The following is a 22,409-nucleotide window of genomic DNA, read 5'->3' as shown; positions in this document are numbered from 1 at the left end:
CTCCAACACAGACTCCTCTGGAACACCACTAGTCACCAGCAGCCACCTAGAAAAGACTCCCTTTATTCCAACTCTTTGCCTTCTGCCAATCAGCCAATGCTCTAACCATGCTAGTGTCTTTGCTGTAATAACTTGTTAAACAGCCTCATGTGTGGCACCTTATCAAAGGCCTTTTGAAAATCCAAGTATACAACATCCACTGATTCTCCTTTGACTATCCAGCTTGTTATTTCTTCAAAGAATTCCAACAGATTTGTCAGGCAAGATTTTCCCTTAAGGGAACCATACTGACTTCAGCCTATCTTATCATGTGCCTCCAAGTACCCCAAAACCACATCCATACTAATCAACTCCAACATTTTGCCAACCACTGAGGTCAGACGAACTGGCTTGTAATTTCTTTTCTTCCACCTCTCTCCCCTCTTGAAGTGTGGAGTTATATTTTCAATTTTACATTTCTCCGGAACCAAGCCAGAATCTATTGATTCTTAAATGCCTCTACAATCTCTTCAGCCACCTCTTTCAGAATTCTGGGGGTGTAGACAATCAGTCCAGATGATTTACTTATCTTCAGATCTTTCAGTTTTCCAAGTACCTTCTCCTTTGTAATGGCAACCTCACTCACATCTGTCCCCTGACATCTCGAACTTCTGGCGTACTGCAGAGAAGTCTGATGCAAAGTACTGAATCTGTCATTCCCTTGTACCCTCTTATTACTTCTCCAGCACCATTTTCCAGTGGCTAGATATCTTTTCTTGCTTCCCTTTTACTCTTCATATATCTTTCTTTCTTTCTCTATCTTTTTTATTAAGTTTCGAATTGATAAACATAACAATAATAATGATATGAAGAGATCGGGATTACATTAATAACAGTTAATGTATACAGAAACAGACTCTGAGTAGCATATGTAATTTAAGCCTCCCAATCTCTTAGTAACCGAACATGAAAAAGATTCAAAAAATTTTATGCAAAGAAAAAGTCCCCCTACACCAAAAATAACCAAAACAAAACAAAGGCTGGGCTGGCATGTTTCATCGGTTAAAATCATTATTTGTCATTAACTCCACTCCTCTATACACAAACAAAAAGTTTTTGGAAAGGATTCGGAAAAGGTCAGCTTACATCAAATGAAAATGTTGAATAAATGGCCTCCAAGTCTCTTCAAATTTAACCGAAGGATCGATAGAACCACTCCTAATTTTTTCCAAGTTTAAGCATGTTATAGTTTGGGAAAACCATTGAAATGCAGTAGGGGGATTAGAATCTTTCCATTTAAATAAAATGAATCTTCTGGCTATTAATGTAACAAATGCAATCAAATGACAAGTCGAAGGGATAAATGATTGGAGTCCATCACTGGTAATCCAAAAATTGCAGTAATAGGATGAGGTTGTAAATCAATATGCAAAACTACTGAAATAATATCAAAATATATCATATATCTAAAGAAACCTCTGACATCCTCTTTAATATTATTGGCTGAATTATCTCCGTATTTCATCTTTGGCTTCTTGATGACTTTTTTAGTTGCCTTTTGTTGGTTTTTAAAAGCTTCCCAATCTTCTAACTTTCCATTATTTTTTGCTCTATAATATGCTCTCTATCTGGCTTTTATGTTGGCTTTGACTTCTCTTTTAACCACAGTTGTGTCATCTTGCCTTTAGAGTACTTCTTCCTCTTTGGGAAACAAACTACCCCATCCTCAGCCCTATCATTCCAGTTACCATCCCCCTACCAAATTAGTTTAGGCCCTCCTGAAAAACTCTTGCTGTCCAATCCTGTCCTGGATATTGGTCCCCCTTGGGTTCAGGTATAATCAGTTCCCTTTGTACAGGTTGCACCTGAACTCAGAAGAAATCCCAATGATCCAGAAATCCTAACGCCTGCTTCCTGCACCAGTTCCTCAGCCACACATTTATCTGTCAAACGATCCTCTTACCCTCACTAGTGTGTGGCACAGGCAGCAATTCAGAGATTACTTCCACAGCGGTCCTGCTTCTCAGCTCTCTACTTAGCTTCCTAAAATCTCTCTTTAGAACCTCTTTATGTCATTGGTGCCGGTACATACCAAGAATTCTGGCTGCTCACCCTTCCCCTCTTGAATGCCAGGAACTCGATTCGATCCATCCCTGACTCTGGCACCAGGGAGGCAACATTCCACCCATATGTCTCTAACACATCTACAGAATCTCGTCTTTCTTACTCTAACTATGGAATCTCCAATCACTATTACAGTCTCTTCACTTCGCTTCTCTTCAGAGCCACAGGGCCAGACTCAGAACCAGAGACTGAGTTGCTGCTGCTCCCCCTGGTCGGTCACACCCCCCCCTCAACAGTATCCAAAAGGGGAGAAGCCACAGGGGGTACTCTGTACTGGCTGCCCATTTCCTTTCTTTTCTCTCCTGTTAGTCACCCAGTTGCCTGCTCCCTGCGGCCAAGGGGCAACTACCTCCCTGTAGCTCCTATCTATCACTTCCTCAGTCTCCCATATGAGCTGAAGGCCATCATGCTGCAAGTCCAGTCCTTTAACATGTTCTCTAAGGAGATGCAGCTTGGTTCACTTGGTGCACTTGTGTCTATCTGGGAAGATGTAGGTCTCCCAGTACTCCCCCATCTTACACAAAGAACACAACACTGGCCCTGGAGTCTTTCTCACAGCTCTAACTATGCCCTATCAGATGAAGAATAAAGAAGAGAAAAAGAAACTTACTAGATACTTCCCTCCCCAGTCCTGATCTTGCCCAAGTCTGAAGAGCCAAAGCCTCCCCACTCACACAATGGCCTCTCCACTTGCTCCTGCTTTTTTTTTTACCTTAGCTAATGAATCCTCTTCACTGTTTGGCTGCAGTTCAAACTCAGAAGACTGCCACAAAGCGCTGTCCTTTTTAAAATTTTCAATCACAGACCTTTGTGAAGTCATCTCTTCTTCTCAAACTTCTGTTCACTGATTGGCCACGGGTCAAACTCACAGCTCTGGAAATCAACCCTCCAACTAATGAAGGACAACACACTATTTGCCTATACACCATACACCTGACATCAGAATTACCGCACGGCAATTCTGATGCATCTATGGACGTGGACAACAAACTAAGTCCTCCACACTGCTAAGAATCCTGCCATTAGTATTAATCCTGCATCTATATAGGACCCTGGTCAGACCCCACTTGGAGTACTGTGCTCAGCTCTGGTCACATCACTACAGGAAGGATGTGGAAACCATAGAAAGGGTGCAGAGGAGATTTACAAGGATGCTGCCTGGATTGGGGAGCATGCCTTATGAGAATAGGTTGACTGAACTTGGCCTTTTCTCCTCAGAGTGACGGAGGACGAGAAGTGACCTGATAGAGGTGTATAAGATGATGAGAGGCATTGAGCGTGTGGATAGTCAGAGGCTTTTTCGCAGGGCTGAAATGGCTGCCACAAGAGGGCACAGGTTAAAGGTGCTTGGGAGTAGGTACAGAGGAAATGTCAGGGGTAACCTTTTAAAGCAGAGAGTGGTGAGTGCGTGGAATGGGCTGCTGGCAACGGTGGTGGAGGCGGGTACAATAGGGTCTTTTAAGAGACTTTTGGATAGGTACATGGAGCTTAGAGAGGACTATGGGTAAGCCTAGTAATTTCTAAGGTAAGGACGTGTTTGCAACAACTTTGTGGACCAAAGGGTCTGTATTGTGCTGTAGGTTTTCTATGTTTCTATGTTTCTAACCTTGTATTCTGCCAACATATTTGACCTTCCAAAGTTAATCACTCACAGTTCCTGGGTTTAAAGTAAGAATCTTCACCATAAAATGGAACTTGCTACATCAATATGAATTACACCTGATGCACACTCTGGAGTTTGTCTTCCAGCTTGGAATAATTGATCCACGACCATTGGCATCACTGGTTCCCTGTGAGTTTCACCAGGATGCTGAAGGGTGAGTTGCCCAGTTGTACTCAAATCTACTGTAGTGGAGTATTTTAGAAGCTGGTCACGGCCAAAATTAACTCCTGCCCAAGCAAGGACCTGGACCTGTTGCAGTTTTCCTATCACCACAATAGGTCTACAGTGGACAAAATCTCACTGGCTCTCCACTTGGCTTTGGATCGCCTGAACGATGGCAATACATACATCAGGCTAGTGTTTATTGGTTACAGCTCAGCGTTGAAGACTATCATATTCTCAGCACTTATCAAAAAGCTCCAAAACCTGAACTTCTGCACCTCTGTCTGCAACTGGATCCTTGACTTCCTCATTGAGAGACCACAGTCAGTGTGGATAAGAAATAACACCTACTCCTCTCTGATAATCAACACTGGCACACCTCAAGGACGCATGCTTAGTCCACTGCTCTACTCTCCCTACGTCTACAACTGTGTGGTTAGGTACAGCTCAAACTTCATCTATAAATTTGCTGATGACACAGTCACTGCTGGCAGAATTTCAGATGGTGACAAGGAGGTGTACGGGGGGTTGGGACAGATCAGCTGGTTGAGTGGTGTCACAACAACAGCTTGTACTCAGTGTCATTAAAACCAAGGAATGGATTGAGGACTTCAGAAAGGGTAAGTCGAGGGAACACACACCAGTTCTCATCGAGGGATCAGCAGTGGAAAGGGCGAGCAGATTCAAGTTCCTGGATGTCAGACATCTCTGAAGATCTGTCCTGGCCAACATATGGATGCAATTTCAAACAAGGCTCAGTGGCGGCTATATTTCATTAGGAGTTTGAGGAGAGTTGGTATGTCACCAAAGCCTATTGCACATTTCTACAGGTGTACTGTGGAGAGAATTTGGACTGGTTGCATCACGATCGGGTATGGAGGGGCCACTGCACAGGACTGGAGAAAGCTGCAGACCCAGCCAGTTCCATCATGGGCACCAGCCTCCCCAGCATCGAGGCCATCTTCAAAAAGCAATGCCTCAAAAAAGGTAGCATCCATCATTAGGGACCCGCATCTCTCAGGAATTGCCCTCTCCTCATTTCTACCATCAAGGAAGAGGTACATGAGCCTGAAGACACACATGCAACATTTTGGGAACAACTTCTCCTCTGCGATCAGATTTCTGAATGAGCAAAGAACCTATGTACACACGCTCATTTTTTTCTGCTTTGTTTTTGCTTTCTTTTTGCACTTATTTAATTTATACATAGAGTACACAAATACATTATATATATATATATATATGCACACTCATACTTACTGTAATTTGTAGTATCACTATGTATTGCAATGTACTACTGCTGTGAAACAGCAAATTTCCTGACATTTGGCCAGTGATATTCAACATGATTCTGATTCCGATTCTGAAGGTACAGTGAAAATCCATGGTGGTTATTTCTTGGGAGGGCTGGATTTTATCTGCAGCCTCTCCACAGAAGCCGTAGTCTGGGGTAACTGGTTTTGTCGCAAAGGTGAAGCCACTGCCTGAAGCCACACCCCGGAACAGGGAGTGGCGACACCTAGCAAGGGTTACTAGTACTATGCTCCAAAAGACTAGTGGGGTTGCCATTAAACCAGAAGACAACTCTCTTGTTCATTCTCTCCCTCTGTCTCTCCCTCTCTCTTCATTCATTCGCAGAGTATCAGCGGTGACTGCAAGTACAAATAAGTGACTAACAAGCTGATTGTTTAAGAGATGCAAAGTCTACATGTGTAATCTATGTCAGAATAAACTGCAGTCTGATTGCCATTGGTTTCAAGGTTATTCCACACATATTTATGACTGCTGTAAAGTTTTACAACAAAGAAAAATCAAACCACGGAGGTATTGCATGTATTCAGGTTTGGTATGTTGTTTACTTATGAAACACCTTTGACACAGACCGATCTTGCTATTGCAATTCAAATGCACCAGAAATTGACCAATGTCTTATTTCATTTCTGAACCATAAAATATGTGGTAAAGCAAATGACCAAAAAGCATATTTTAATGGTCTCAAAGTTTACTCTCAATAATTTTGTTGCATTTATTTTTTCATCTCTCTCATAAGACAGCTTGCTTTCGTTGAGTGAACTTTTACCACTGCAATTAAGGACAATGAAAGAAAACTGGTGCCAGTGAACTTCCGATTTTTATATCCATTTACTTCAGGCAAATCAACCTTGTGATTGAATCTACAATATCTGCAATATACCCAGCATTTATTTTATACATTTTTTTGTCATTCTGGTCTTTCTTGCCTGCCTCACTGCATTTTTTTTGCATTTCTTGCCTGCCTAACTACATTTTTTGCATATCTTGCCTGCCTCAGTGAGACTTAGGAAGACTATTAGCAGTAAAATCAGTTCTAGAAGTAAAGGTGGCCTTTTAGTTTTCTTCCGTATCACCTCTGAGATTTCTCTTCCATTTCCTCATGTGATATTTGGATTTGGGTTGGCTAGTATTCTTGCCCTCTTTTTAATCTGATATTCAAACTGTAGTTGTCACTGACAAGACCAGCATCATATTTCTCATTCATGGCTCCCACTGGAAGGAGGTGAGTAGTTTTGAAGCACTGCAGACCAACTGGGGAATCCAAAGTACTGATGAATAAGGAGGTTCAATACATGGTCTAGCAACACAATAGAGATGGATACAGAGTCTATAGAAGTGAGGCAAAGTGGCATCAGCTTCATGGACCCTGTACAGATTACAGAGAAGGAGATGTTTGCTACTCTGAGGCAAATCAGGGTGGATTAATCCCCAGGGCTTGACAAGGTGCTCCCTCGGACACTATAGGAGGCGTGCAGAGATTACCAGGACCCTAGGAGAGGTACCAGAAGATTGCAGGATAGCCAGTGTTTTTCACTGTCTAAAAACGTTTCTAAACATAGACCAGGGAATATAAGCTGGTGAGTCTGACACCAGTTGTGGGAAAGTTATTGCAAGGTATTCTAAGGGACCAGATAGGTAAATATTTGGATAAACATGGACTGATTAAGGATAGTCAGCATGGCTTTGTGCCTGGTAGGTCATGTCTAACCAATCCAGTGGAGTTTTTTGAGGAAGTTACCAGGAAAGTGGATGAAGGCAAGGCAGTGGATGTTGTCCACATGGACTTCAGCAAGGCATTTGACAAGATCCCGGAAGGGAGGCTAATCAAGAAGGTCAGTCACTCGGCATGCATGATGAGGTAGTAAATTGGATTAGACATTGGCTTTGTGGGAGAAGCCAGAGAGTGGTAGTAGAGGGTTGTCTCTCTGACTGGAGGCCTGTGACTAGTGGTGTGCTGCAGGGACTGGTGCTGGCTCCTTTGTTGTTTGTCATCTATATTAATGATAATGTGGTTAACTGGATCAGAAAATTTGCGGGTGACACCAAGATTAGGGGAGTGGCGGACAGTGAGGAAGGCTATCATGGCTTGCAGAGGGATCTATATCAGCTGGAAAAATGGGATGAAAAAAGGCAGATGGAATTTAACACAGACAAGTGCGAGCTTTTGTACTTCGGTAGGACCAAACAGGGTAGGTCTTACACAGTGAACAGTAGGAAACTGAGGAGTGTGGTAGAACAAAGGGATCTGGGAATACAGGTTCATAATTCATTGAAAGTGGTGTCATGGATAGATAGGATCATAAAGAAATCTTTTGCCACATTGGCCTTCATAAATCAATGTATTGAATATAGGAGACGGGGCGTTATGTTGAAGTTATGTAAGTCACTGGTGAGGCCTAATTTGGAGTATTGTGTGCAATTTTGGTCACCTACCTATAGGAAAGATGTAAACAAGGTTGAAAGAATATAGAGAAAATTCACAAGGATGTTGCCAAGCAGGACTGGAGGACCTGAGTTATAAAGAAAGATTGAATAGGTTAGATCTACAAACTGTATATTCTTCAGAATGTAGGAGACTGAGAGGAGATTTGATAGAGGTACACAAAATTATGAGGGGTATATATAGGCTTTTTCCACTGTGTTGGCGCGTGGCCAAGTGGTTAAGGCATTGGTCTAGGGTTCTGAAGGTCGCTAGTTTGAGCCTCGGCTGAGGCAGTGTGTTATGTCCTTGAGCAAGGCACTTAACCACACATTGCTCTGTGACGACACCGGTGCCAAGCTGTATCGGCCCTAGTGCCCTTCCCTTGGACAACATCAGTGGCGTGAAAAGGGGAGACTTGCTGGTCTTTCATACTCCCTGCGACCTGGAAACCTTCCACGGTCTCACGAGACTAATGGATGCCATATATATTTCCACTGAGGTTAGGTGGGACTACAACCAGAGGTTAAGGGTGAAAGGGATCTCATTGCAACCTATTAAATATTGAAAGGTCTGGATAAAGTGGATGCGGAAAGGATGTTTCCTATAGTGGGGGAATCTAGGACCAGAGGGCACAGCCTCAGAATTGAGGGCCGTCCATTTAGAACACAGATGTGGAAAAAATTTCTTTAGCCAGAGGCTGATGAATCTCTGAAATTCATTGGCACAGACAGTTGTTCCAGCCAAGTCACCGGGCACCGGGTATATTTAAGATGGAAATTGATAGGTTCTTGATTAATCAGGGTTGAGATGGAATATATGTCAGCCATGATGGAATGGCACAGCAGACTTGATGGGCCAAATGGCCTGATTCTGCTCCTATGTCTTATAATAAAAAAACAAATGAGAGGATAATATCTGAGTGAATGGAACCTCTGTGTCCTGAGAACAATAAGGTTTCCACTTTAACAAAGAGAGGACGATCGGTTTGCAATCAAAAATTTCTTGCATAATGGCAAGATTCTCACCAGCTGCCTGTTCGTTCAATTTTGCAACATTAAATCAATTGTTTGACATATAATAATCAGTGAGGTAATATAAACTGGAGGAATTTCTAGAACAACACTAAACTGGCAAAATGCAGCAAGAGTAATGCCAAATTTTCTGAAAGAATGTCACAGGAGACTTTGCATATTCAAAGAATAAGATTACACAGACAGCCTTTGGTAAAACAGGTGGCCCGTTCATATTTAACACACGTAATGCTGGCCAAGCAGTGAGTAAATAGCATCATCACTGTTATCTTTGTTAAGCTGCTGTCTCACTGGTGGCTTCGCAGTTTGTTCACTTTCAGGCCTGGCCGATATCACTGATAATGGAACCTTCTTTTCTGCAATAAACCAGAGAGGAAAATCCTTAGAGGAGCTTAGAAGGTAAAGCAGCCAAAGAGCTGCAGAATAAAAGTAATGCCAACTGCAGGAAGATGAATTCGTTTTAAAGCAAATTGATCTGTGTGTCAAGATTGATGGAAGTGTACTAGCAGAGAAAAAAAACTCTTAACAACCAGACATCTGAATCATTAAAACTGAAAGCTGTAAGTCTGAATTAGCACCTGTAATAGGAAAAGTTCTGTTTTAAGATTCAAGATTGTTTATTGTCATTCTTCAATACATGAGTGTGATGGGGAACAAAATGATAGTTACTCTGCAGCCTATGCAGCATAAAAAATACAATAAGCACAATAATATAAACATGAAAACAATCCTATAAAACTCAATGCACAAATTACTATTGATTGCATCAGTATCTCTCATATCATGTCTCTGACATGAATTCTCACTGGAAAGCCAGGTACAAGCAGAATTCTTTAGAAGCTCTTTTAAAGAAGTGAGGAATAGGAAAGCTGGAGACTGAGGTGGAGGGGCTTGCATTGATTCCAGCCTGTGGCATTCAGCAACAGGGATAGGCAGGAAAGTGAGTGGAGGCCGGGTGCTCCACAGCCTTGGAAGGGATGAGCTGAGTTGCTGGAGGAAGTTACAGGGTGGCTGCGGAGCAATTCTTTGAGGAGTGCAAGAGGTGCAGCCCTGTGATCCATTTGTTAAGGTTGGAGCTACCGGTAATCGCTATGGAGCTGGACAACCAAGAAGTTGGCAAAGTTGATTTTGTTACTAAGTGCAGCATCACAGAGTAAAGTCTGTTCATAAAGTGTTCTTCATACTCTTAGGATTTCCTAAAGCACTTTGAAGTTAATCATGTTTTTTTGAAATGTTATACTACATAAGCAGGTGCCAGGCAATTTGTGCACAACAATATTTTGCATTCAACAGTGTGATACTAGGATTAAATGTTGGTCTGGACACAGGGCAAATTTACTGTTCCTCTTTGAAATAGCATGAGAACATTTGTGCTCATGTGAGAAAGCAGACATAGTTTCTTATAACAATTCATCACAGAGAGGAAAACCAGAAGTTCTTTATGCATCACATGCCATTTCCACCAGAGTAATAGAAGGTATCAGTGGCTGTGGCTGTTTCAAAATCCCAGGACAAAAATCTGATTGGAAGGATTCAAGCAACAGGCAGTGGGGCGGCTTGAAGCTGAAGGTGTGTGTTCAAGTAAACTGAAGAAGGAGAATCAATGGTAAGGACAAAAGATACAGTCTATCTGAGTTAGAGTTCAGGACTGATTTGGAGCATACAGTATATTTGCCAACAATCCCAGTAAATTGGTTTTAAAAGGTTACAGTTCTATACATAAAATACTTGGATGCTTATTCATAACATAAACTTGACCGTGTGACTTGGAACAAGACAGTACTCCGACTATGTTTGCCGCAAGCTTCTTTTAGAATTTACAATAATGTAGCATTGTAATTTAGAAAACATGAAACACTTACTTGAAATTGAGTAAAAACAAATTACTGCAACTATCAGCACAAGCAGACTGCATAATGTCGATATTGTCCAATACTTTTTATGTTTAACAGGATCTGGTGAGATAATTCAGGAAAAACTTTTGAAGTTGCATTGCATAACATTATACAAAGTAGATCTCATAACTTTAAGGTTAGTTTCTCTTCACACTAATCATTATCTAAATTGAATTACAGGGTCTCATTGTAGTCTCAGCAGTCACAACAGTGATATGATTCTTTCTGAATCTGACTCTTTTCAATAAAAGCTTGATTTTCATGGATTTTACTCTCCTTTTTCAAAGCAGTTTCTATCACTTAATCTATACAAAGGGAATGTGGTATTGTCCATTTTGTCACCAATTTTGAATAAAAGATCTAAAAACCACACTCGAGGTGAATTCATGCTCTGAATAAAAGCCCAGAGCTTTGAGACTGTGGGAAACCACTAACACCTCTTTAACTATCTATCATTTACCTGTTTGATTTACATTTTCACAAGATGCTGTGCTTCTAAGGCTGCCAATCAGAAATGGAATTTAAAGTATCCACTTATTAATTTATCCAAATGATACACAGCTTTGCTGATTTTTTTCCTATTTGCTGGCCAATTCTGTAATGACAATTCATTCCAATAGAATTGTACGCTAGCTCATTATAACTGATATAGCCTGTGCAAGAAGGCTAGAGACGCAAGACTTCAGAACAAAACCTTGGCTGATTTCCAGTCCTGTACTGAAAAATCTCTGAAGGTGTTTGCCTTTCAGATAGGACTTAAAACTCAAGTGGATTAAATAACATAATTGCAAAGCGGAGCAGGGGCCGCACCCCCCAGTGTCCTTGCCAATGTTAGTCACAGTTTGCAAAGTAGCTGCCATATCACCTACGTTACAACAGTCACTAACCTCTTGCTGCAAAACACTTCAGATTACTTTGAAAGGAATGTGGAAGTTGCTATATATGGATATCTTTCTGATTTGGCGAAGAATTGTGGGTAGGGTTGACACTTCCCTTCCTTCGTAGCTCACCCTCACCCAGTATCCCCTAACTTCCTGTTGTGTTTGTTTCCTTCCCTTCAGTGATCCCCATCCCAACCCTCCCTCACTCTTACTCCTCCCTTTTACTCCTCCTTCTTCCAACCCTCTCCTGTACACCCTGAAACTCATCTAGCTCCTTCTATTCCTTTCCTAGATTCCTCCCAACTCCTCTCAATTTTCCTCCAACCCTTCGATCCCCTCTCCTCATTCCCTGGCACCTTCTCTTCCCAACTCTCCCTCTGCCCCTCAGATAGCACCCTTTCTCTCTCTCCCTTCATCAGCCCTGAGAAAACCTTGGGAAAGGCTAGTTGATCATTCAATGATATCAGCTGTTCATCTGATGCTGCCTGAAGTTGACTGAATGTCATCGCCCCAAAAGAGAGCACGCGGAGCAAAGCCCCAGGTCATGTGATATCTACCCTGGATCTCCTCTGAAATCTATGGAAAAGCTGCAGCCTGATGCTGGCACTGTGCAGCAGGTGCTAGTTTCCAGGATCTATAGACCTGCTTGCCATTAAACCCAGATCTCACTCTGCGTCCTTGCATGCTACCTGGTGCACAATGACTACTACATATTACAGGAAGTACACAGGCAAATTCCAGCCTTCAATATGATGTTTGGAACCTGGAATATCAGGACCTCAGGGACAACCATCCTAATCTATACGTCAATGACATGAAAGAGGGTTCTGAGAAGGAAGATTTATTTGCATTTAAAAAGGCAAGGTTGGATTAGGGATAGTCTGCATGATTTAGACATAGACATAGACATACTTTATTGACCCCGAGGGAAATTGAGTTTCGTTACAGCTGCACCAGCCAGGAATAGAGCATAAATATAGAAATACAAAAACCACAAACAGTATGCAAACTATGCCAGATGGAAATAGGTCCAGGACCAGCCTATTGGCTCAGGGTGACTGACCCTCCACGGGAGGAGCTGCAAAGTTCGATGGCCACAGGCAGGAACGACCTCCCATGATGCCCAATGTTGTATCTCGGTGGAATATGGCCGGAGTCCAACAGCAAAAAGTTCAATATCCGGGCTACAATTACGTTCCTCGATCGTAATATGACCAGGGTTGCACCATCTGTTGATAACCAGAACAGCAAGCCCCCAACTCCTTTACGCTTACCGCTCTCAGTGCATTTGTGTGTGAGGAATCACGTCTCACAAACTTGATTGAGGATTTTGAAAAGGTGACCAACAAGAATGATGAGGGTGTGATGGTAGATGAGCAAAAGAATGACAGATGGACTAACTATTGCAGGCATCTTAAACTCTGGAGAGATACTACCAAAACTGTCTCTGCAATTTGCAGAATAAGCAGGCAACATCCATGATATTCAGAGATCTAAGTACCCTCAGTTGGCTCAGAAGAGCTGGCCACATCATGTATATGCTTGATCCTGGACTCCTAAAAGACCTGTCTTCTCTGAGCTCTGCAGTAGTAAGGTATTTCAAGGAAATGTTTTGATGAATCCATGACTTCCTGAGCACACGGACATCCGATGTAAATAGGAGAGGGAATCTTGTGTCTTTTCAAATGACCCACCCATTCTGATCCACCAGTGATGGAATCAATGGATCCCATATTAGCTTCATCAGTTCCCTTGGGACCTGGAGAAGCGGAGTGGAATGGAAGCAAGTTGAGGGACATGTCTGAGGGACTGCCTAAGAAGGGGAGAAGAATGAACGGGAAACTTTTCTAGCTATGGATGATATGTGGACTGCTCTGAATGGCCGTGCTTTTCAAGGTTTCAATTTACTAGAGCAAGGTAAGTGGATCAGCTCTCATCTCTTTTGTAGTTTCTTAAGTTCTTGGTAAATTGACTAATTATCTATGTGACTAAATTAATCAAACCTTTGTGAGGGATAATGCATTATTTATCGTCATCATCGTTATGTGTCGTGTCAATTGACATGCGCGATTGTGGTTTTTCCATGACCATGATTGTTCTTGGTAAATTTTCTACAGAAGTGGCTTTCTATTGCCTTCTGCTGGGCAGTGTCTTTACACGATGGGTGACGCCAGCCATTATCAATACTCTTCAGTGATTGTCTGCTTGGTCTCAGTAGTTCCATAACCAGGAATTGCGATATGCACGGGCTGCTCGTACGACCATTCACCACTTGCTCCCCTGGCTTTACGTGACCCTGATTGGTGGGTGGTGGGGGCTAAGTGGGTGCCACACCTTGCCCAAGGGTGACCTGCTGGCTAGTGGAGAGAGGGAGCGACTTACACCTCCTTTGGTAGAGACCTATCTCCACCCTGCACCCAATACATTATTAGATTTAGCAAAACCTCAGCTCTGCTGCTTGACTCTGTATTCCCTATTAAACTTCTTAGTTGTTACAAATCATATCTATCATCATTGATGTGAGACTTGACACAGTCCAATAATGTGCAGTGTTCCCTATATGAAAATCTAAGTCTCAGATCACAGGGAGAATGGGCCTGACTGTGAAAACTGAGTGTTATAGTTAGCCCGAGCAGTCCCAAGTTGAAAAGTTCAACTTTGCTGTATGAGAGTCTGCCAAACTAAGCACAGACCTGTGCATTAATTGTGAGATACTTTGTTTAAATCCTTGAATGGGAAAAATAAATCATTGGAATATTCATTCCAAAGTTTTGCAACGTGGCATGATTCAAACACCTGTATAACAAAACACCCAGCAAACTTACCTGGGCTGCTGTCACGACTGTGTTCAATGATTGGTGTGGAGAGTGTTGAGTGGTTCACCTGACAGGAATAATTCCCACCATCACTCCAGTCAGATACAGACAGATTCAGGAAGCTTGCCATGGAGAACGAGCCGTCACTATTAGAATAGAGATGCCCATCCTCTGTCCCGTTGGTGATCAACTCTCCATCCCTAAACCAGGACACTTGAATGTTGCCCGGGTAGAACTCCACTGATGTGCAGATGAGCTGTATGCTAGCGTCAGGGGAAGATGGAGCCTTGGTTGTTAACTGAACTGTTGGGCGTGCTGAAAAGCAATTGTGATATAATATTAGTCCTTGTAAGCCACGCAGACTCTTTCTAATTGTTCTCTGTCTATCCAAATGTGGCAGATCCTGTCCCTTAGAATTCCTTCTAGTACACCTGGCACTACTGACATCATGCTGACTTGCCTGTAGTTCTCTGACTTGTCCCTGCTTCCCTTTTAAAAGCCACCTTCCAGTCTTTGGGAAGGTCATCTGTGACTAACGATACACCAGTTAAGGACTCCACAATTTCCTACCTAGCTTCCCATAAAGTCCAAAAATGCACTTGATCAAGCCCTGGGAATTTATGCACCTTAATGTGCTGGAAGGCTGTGAATATTTCCTTCCTGGTAACATGAATGTCCTGATTCAGGATTTCAACCCCAAACATAAACAGTTTTTCCTCTCCCTGATGCTGCTCAACCTGCTGTGCTCCTCCAGCAGATTGTTCATTGTTGCAGACTCCAGCACCTGCAGTCTCTTGTGTCTCCAAAACATCTCTACATATTTCCCTTATCTGTCGAGCAGTCTGCACATTAAACACTGAGGGGAAATACTGGTTAAATATTTCCCATCTCCAGTGGCTCAAGACATAGATTCAAGACTAAGGGGACCTATTCTTTCCCCTAGCCCTCCATTTACTCTTAATATAGCTATAAAATTGCCTGGGAATTTTCTTAACTTACGCTGCCAGATCTCAAATCCTTCTCTTTGCCCTTCTGATTTCTCTCTTGTGAGTATTCTTAATATTGTAACTATAAACTCTTCAATAGTTTAGGCATTTTCTGGAAAGAACATCAGCTTGAAACACTGACTTTATTTCTTTCTCCACAGATGCTGCCCGACTTGGTGAGCATTCTCAGCATTTTTCTGACTTTATGTGAGAGATAACTACAAGGTACTTTGGCATTCCTGACATACAACTCACCCTCCACTTTCAGCCACGTGCCTTCTCCTTTTGCTGTCAGTATAGGGGGAGGTATTTCAATAGAAAATTCACAAAAATAAATGTCAATGTCATTTAGATTAACATTATCGATCAGTAAAGATGTAGAGTTTGCTGAGGTATCCAGTGTAACTTGAAATCGACTTGTACACGTTGGAATAGAAGCAGAATTATGTTTATTTTTCATTTGCTGACACAATAGCTGTTCACTGGAGTTCCTCATCCACTTAATTCTCATCTGCTCTTCATCTCCACCGCTGTACGAACAATTTATTTGTGCTGTGTCTCCTTTCAATACTTTGATTTCTGGTGGTGTCTGGAAGACTTTTGGGTTTGTTTTTGCTGAAGAAAAGATAAATGATTAATATAATAAAATCTCTATTTGGTAGTGAATATTATCTGTGCTGAATGTAACACTCCATTTGCAGTTCAGTGGAAATCAAAAAGGTGTACAACTAATTTAGTGTCTATAAACACCAACATAAATATTTTCATTATTAACTTGGAGATGACATCGCTTTCATGCAGGAGATGTCCAAGATCCCACACCACTTTTCTTTGAAAAAGAACAGAAAATTACTCTCGATTTCCTGGACAATATTTATTCCTCAGTCAAACCACTAAAAAAGACCTGGTCTTTTTATCACTTGTGGGGAATTACTGTGTAAAAATTTGCTGCTGTGTTTTCTCTATTGTGATGGATTAACTTCAAAAGCATGAACGTAATTGCATCTAAATCACCTTGGGAAAACTTGCAGTGGCTGAATTTCTTTCACTCGGGATACCAGTAAAACTACCTGGATGTTTTAATGATTGAGATCACCTTCTTCATCCCCATCCCGTTTCAATGGAGTTTATGCAAGCACACCTCCAACATTAGGTTCATATTCCAAGCAATAGCTGTTCCTGATCCACCATGTTCACCCTTGAACCCCCAGGCTCCGGAGCCAGCACGGATAACTTCACTCACCTCAATTCTGAGCTGATTCCACAACACTTTCAAGGACTCTGCAACTCATGTTCTCAATGTTATTTATTCATTTATTTATTTATGGGTGTATTTGCACATTAGTTGTTTGTCACTCTGTGTTGTGTGTGTGTGTGTGTGTGTGTGTGTGTGTGTGTGCACAGTTTTCATTGATTGTATTGTATTTCTTTGCTGTACTGTGAATGCCTGCAAGGAAATGAACTTCAAGGTAGTATATGGTGACATATACAAATTTTGATAATAAACTGGCTTTGAAGTTTGAACTCTGCAAATATTCGTGATATCCTTACTTCAAATTAGTTGAGGGATTTACAAAAGGGAAAGAATTAAACAAAGTCAAAACTCACATTTATTGGGAAGATGATGAATTTGAGCATCGTTTAAAACTATTTGAGTCAGCATCAGAATGAGGTTAAACATAACTAGCATATGTCGTCATATTTGTTGTTTTGGGTCAGCAATACCATGAAAACTATAAATTATAATAAGAAATGCATATATTTTAATAAGTAGTGCAAAAAGACAGCAAAAAAAAGTGAGGTAGTGTTCTTGGATTGGTTCAATGTCTGTTCAGAAATCTGATGTTGGAGGGGAAGAGGTTGTTCATAAAATGTTGAGTGTGTGGGCATGCTCTCTTCTTATTGCTACCCCCTTGATGGTAACAATAAGGAGGGGGCATGTCCGAGGTGATGATGGATGCTGCCTTTTCGAGGCATTGCTTTCTGAAGATGTCACGGTGGCGCGACAGTATCGTAGAGGCTAGTGCAAGGCTATTACAGAGTTCAATTGCAGGATCTCTGTAAGAGCGTTGTTCGTTCTTCCCGTGTGCATGTGTGTTTCCTCCGGATGTTCCGGTTGCCTCCCACATTCCAAGGATGAACTGGTGAGTATGGCGAATAGTCCATTCGAAGCTACCCTGTGATTAGGCTCGGGTTAAATAGGTGGGTTGCTGGACGGTGTGAGGCATTGGGACAAAAGGGCCTATTCTGCACTGTTTCTAAATAAAAGTAAATATCCTTGATGCTAGTGACCTTGATACAGCTGGCCAAGTTTGCAACCCTTTGGCTGAGATGGAGTCAATTTCTATGTATTGATTAATAAAGTGAAAGCAAGCCGCATGGCAGTGTGCAGAATGGGAAGGCAATAGTTGTCTTGTCTCATCAATGTAATTAATAGCATCCATGATAGGTATAAATCAGACTTGCCTGCAATTAGAAAAAAGTAAAGAAAAACACCAATGCAGATCTCTTGCGTTCTCTGAAGTGTCATTTTATTTAGTTCACCCTGAAGATGGAAAAAATAGAAATTAATGAATTGCTAAAGGAGCAAATCATTTGTCTCTGTGTCATCGGGAGCAGCAACTTGCACGTACAACATAACGAGGAAGTCCCCTGCATTTCACAATAACGTTTTGGGAAATGGACACCAAGTTGGAGTTGGTGGTGTTAAATATTTAATCATAGTGCAGTTATTTTAGAAACATAGAAACATAGAAAATAGGTGCAGGAGTAGGCCATTCGGCCCTTCGAGCCTGCACCGCCATTTATTATGATCATGGCTGATCATCCAACTCAGAACCCAGCCTTCCCTCCATACCCCCTGACCCCTGTAGCCACAAGGGCCATATCTAACTTCCTTTTAAACATAGCTAATGAACTGGCCTCAACAGTTTGCTGTGGCAGAGAATTCCACAGATTCACCACTCTCTCTGTGAAGAAGTTTTTCCTAACCTCGGTCCTAAAAGGCTTCCCCTCTATCCTCAAACTGTGACCCCTCGTTCTGGACCTCCCCAACATCGGGAACAATCTTCCCGCATCTAGCCTGTCCAATCCCTTTAGGATCTTATACGTTTCAATCAGATCCCCCCTCAATCTTCTAAATTCCAACGAGTACAAGCCCAGTTCATCCAGTCTTTCTTCATATGAAAGACCTGCCATCCCAGGAATCAATCTGGTGAACCTTCTTTGTACTCCCTCTATGGCAAAGATGTCTTTCCTCAGATTAGGGGACCAAAACTGCACACAATACTCCAGGTGTGGTCTCACCAAGGCCTTGTACAACTGCAGTAGTACCTCCCTGCTCCTGTACTCGAATCCTCTCGCTATAAATGCCAGCATACCGTTCGCCTTTTTCACCGCCTGCTGTACCTGCATGCCCACTTTCAATGACTGGTGTATAATGACACCCAGGTCTCGTTGCACCTCCCCTTTTCCTAATCGGCCACCATTCAGATAATAATCTGTTTTCCTATCTTTGCCACCAAAGTGGATAACTTCACATTTATCCACATTAAATTGCATCTGCCATGAGTTTGCCCACTCACCCAACCTGTCCAAGTCACCCTGCATCCTCTTAGCATCCTCCTCACTGCTAACACTGCCACCCAGCTTTGTGTCATCCGCAAACTTGGAGAGCTGCATTTAATTCCCTCATCCAAGTCATTAATATATATTGTAAACAACTGGGGTCCCAGCACTGAGCCTTGCGGTACCCCACTAGTCACCGCCTGCCATTCTGAAAAGCTCCCGTTTATTCCCACTCTTTGCTTCCTGTCTGCTAACCAATTCTCCACCCACACCAATACCTTACCCCCAATACCGTGTGCTTTAAGTTTGCACACTAATCTCCTGTGTGGGACCTTGTCAAAAGCCTTTTGAAAATCCAAATATACCACATCCACTGGTTCTCCCCTATCCACTCTACTAGTTACATCCTCAAAAAATTCTATGAGATTCGTCAGACATGACTTTCCTTTCACAAATCCATGCTGACTTTGTCCGATCATTTCACCGCTTTCCAAATGTGCTGTTATCACATCCTTGATAACTGACTCCAGCAGTTTCCCCACCACCGACGTTAGGCTAACCGGCCTATAATTCCCCGGTTTCTCTCTCCCTCCTTTTTTAAAAAGTGGGGTTACATTAGCCACCCTCCAATCCTCAGGAACTAGTCCAGAATCTAACGAGTTTTGAAAAATTATCACTAATGCATCCACTATTTCTTGGGCCACTTCCTTAAGCACTCTGGGACGCAGACCATCTGGCCCTGGGGATTTATCTGCCTTCAATCCCTTCAATTTACCTAACACCACTTCCCTACTAACATGTATTTCGCTCAGTTCCTCCATCTCACTGGACCCTCTGTCCCTTACTATTTCTGGAAGATTATTTATGTCCTCCTTAGTGAAGACAGAACCAAAGTAATTATTCAATTGGTCTGCCATGTCCTTGCTCCCCATAATCAATTCACCTGCTTCTGTCTGCAGGGGACCTACATTTGCCTTTACCAGTCTTTTCCTTTTTACATATCTATAAAAGCTTTTACAGTCCGTTTTTATGTTCCCTGCCAGTTTTCTCTCATAATCTTTTTTCCCCTTCCTAATTAAGCCCTTTGTCCTCCTCTGCTGAACTCTGAATTTCTCCCAGTCCTCAGGTGAGCCACTTTCTCTGGCTAATTTGTATGCTACTTCTTTGGAATTGATACTATCCCTAATTTCTCTTGTCAGCCACGGGTGCACTACCTTCCTTGATTTATTCTTTTGCCAAACTGGGATGAACAATTGTTGTAGTTCATCCATGCAACCTTTAAATGCCTGCCATTGCATATCCACCGTCAATCCTTGAAGTGTCATTTGCCAGTCTATCTTAGCTAATTCACGTCTCATACCTTCAAAGTTACCCCTCTTTAAGTTCAGAACCTTTGTTTCTGAATTAACTACGTCACTCTCCATGTTAATGAAGAATTCCACCATATTATGGTCACTCTTACCCAAGGGGCCTCTCACGACAAGATCGCTAATTAACCCTTCCTCATTGCTCAAAACCCAGTCCAGAATAGCCTGCTCTCTAGTCGGTTCCTCGACATGTTGGTTCAAAAAACCATCCCGCATACATTCCAAGAAATCCTCTTCCTCAGCACCTTTACCAATTTGGTTCACCCAGTCTACAAGTAGATTGAAGTCACCCATTATAACTGCTGTTATTTTCCCCTCTTTGAAGCAAGAAGGAAAGAAAAAAAATACTCTGTGGTGAAAAATGAGAACTGGAGGTACTCAATGGGTCAGGCAGCATCTGTAGAGGAAAATGAATAATGAGAATTTCAGGTCAAAACTTTTCATTTGGGTGGGAAGATAGCCAGTACACAGAGGTGAATTATGTTAAATTAAAAAAGTAGTGGTCTAGTGTTATAGGTTCAATATCTATTCAGAAATCGGGTAGCAGATGGGTTGAAGCTGCTCCGAATCACTGAGCGTATGTCTTCAGGCATCTCGTCCCCAATGGCAGCAATGAGCAGAGGGCACATCCAGGATGATGGGGGTCCATAATAATGGGCACCACCTTCCAAGGCACCGTTCCTTGAAGGTGTCCTGGGTGCGGGGGAAGCTAGTGCCAGTGATAGAGCTGACTGAGTTTACGGCTTTCTGCAGCTTCTTTCGATTCTGTGCAGTACCCCTCCACCCAAACCACATGGCGATGTAGCCAGAAAGAATGCTCTCCATGGTACACCTGTCGAAATTTGTGAGTGCCTTTGATGACAAATCAAATCTCTTCTAAACTCCTAATGAGATATAGCCACTGTCATGCCTTCTTTGTAACAGGTTTGATATGGGCCCAGGATAGATCTTCACAGATCTTGACACCCAGGAACTGAAATTGCTCACGCTTTCCACTTCTGATTCCTCTATGATGACTAGTGAAGCGGAGGGTTGAGACAAGATCTGGCAAGCAAGAGATGGATTCAGGTGGATGCCTGCTCACCTCCTTATACTGGCCATCTCCCCTCTACACTATGAATGCAGTTAAAGGATCTTTTGGTCTTGACCCAAAACATCACCTGTCCTTTTTTCTCACAGATGATAACTGACTCGCTGAGTTCCTCCTGCTGTTGCTCTATTTTTTTAAGATATCAACATCTGTAGTCTCTTGTGTCCCCAAAAAGCAAATTGTATTTTTAAAGAGTTGGTTATTTTGCTTTTTCCTTTCACTTTCTGTCTTCCAAAGTCTTTTCATATTAAACATGTCCACTATTCTGGTGTCTAGAGTTACCTGGTCTCTGTATGTTGTCAGCTGAACCAACTTCACTATGAAAGCCCACAAGTAAATGAATCTGAAGGTAGTACATGGTGACAGATGTAAATACAAAATACTCTGCAGATGCTGGGGTCAAAGCAACACTCACAACACGCTGGAGGAACTCAGCAAGTCGGGCAGCATCAGTGGAAACGATGAGTCGACGTTTCCGGTCGGAACCCTTCATCAGGACTGTAGAGGGAAGGGGCAGAGGCCCTATAAAGAAGGTGGGGGAGGATGGGAAGGAGAAGGCTGGTAGGTGCCAGGTGAAAAACCAGTAAGGGGAAAGATAAAGGGGTGGGGGAGGGGAAACAGGGAGGGGATAGGCAGGAAAGGTGAAGAAGGAATAGGGGAAAGCACAATGGGTAGTAGAAGGAGGCAGAACCATGAGGGAGGTGATAGGCAGCTGGGGGAGGGAGCAGAATGAAACTGGGATGGGGTACGGGAGGGGGAGGGAATTACCGGAAGTTGGAGAATTCAAGACCATCCCCCTCCTACCATTCAGGGCCCCAGACAGTCCTTCCAAGTGAGGCGACACTTCACCTGTGAGTCTGCTGGGGTGATATACTGCGTCCGGTGCTCCCGATGCGGCCTTCTATATATTGGTGAGACCCGACGCAGACTGGGAGACCATTTCGCTGAACATCTACGTTCTGTCCACCAGAGAAAGCAGGATCTCCCAGTGGCCACACATTTTAATTCCACATCCCATTCCCATTCTGACATGTCTATCCACGACCTCCTCTACTGTCAAGATGAAGCCACACTCAGGTTGGAGGAACAACAGCTTATATTCCATCTGGGTA

General features: G+C 42.6%; 1 protein-coding gene across 1 annotated transcript; it reads right to left on the bottom strand.

The window, feature by feature from the left end:
* Positions 1-5,148: 5,148 nt before the first annotated feature.
* On the bottom strand, positions 5,149-21,032 carry LOC134347775 (tyrosine-protein phosphatase non-receptor type substrate 1-like). The gene is made up of 6 exons (XM_063050180.1): positions 20,949-21,032; positions 17,740-17,818; positions 15,529-15,888; positions 14,297-14,602; positions 10,558-10,650; positions 5,149-9,051 (listed from the first exon to the last, which is right to left on the bottom strand). The coding sequence occupies exons 1-6, from the start codon at positions 21,030-21,032 to the stop codon at positions 8,912-8,914; spliced, it is 1,062 nt and encodes a 353-aa protein (XP_062906250.1). The 3' UTR covers positions 5,149-8,911.
* Positions 21,033-22,409: the final 1,377 nt, after the last annotated feature.

This window comes from Mobula hypostoma, chromosome 6 (assembly GCF_963921235.1).
Source record: "Mobula hypostoma chromosome 6, sMobHyp1.1, whole genome shotgun sequence".
NCBI lineage: Eukaryota > Metazoa > Chordata > Chondrichthyes > Myliobatiformes > Myliobatidae > Mobula > Mobula hypostoma.
The sequence above is the reverse complement of the archived record's forward strand: the minus strand, read 5'-3'. Positions and strand labels throughout refer to the sequence as shown.

Bases quoted from the DNA above. Each gene is read 5' to 3' on its own strand.
- LOC134347775 (XM_063050180.1), bottom strand. From the start codon at position 21,032: ATGGAGAGCATTCTTTCTGGCTACATCGCCATGTGGTTTGGGTGGAGG. The intron at 15,889-17,739 runs GCAAGTCTGATT...TCTTTTCTTCAG, and splicing joins TTACTTTTTTCTAATTGCAG to CAAAAACAAACCCAAAAGTC. The intron at 10,651-14,296 runs GTAAGTTTGCTG...TTATCTCACCAG, and splicing joins CAGTCGTGACAGCAGCCCAG to ATCCTGTTAAACATAAAAAG.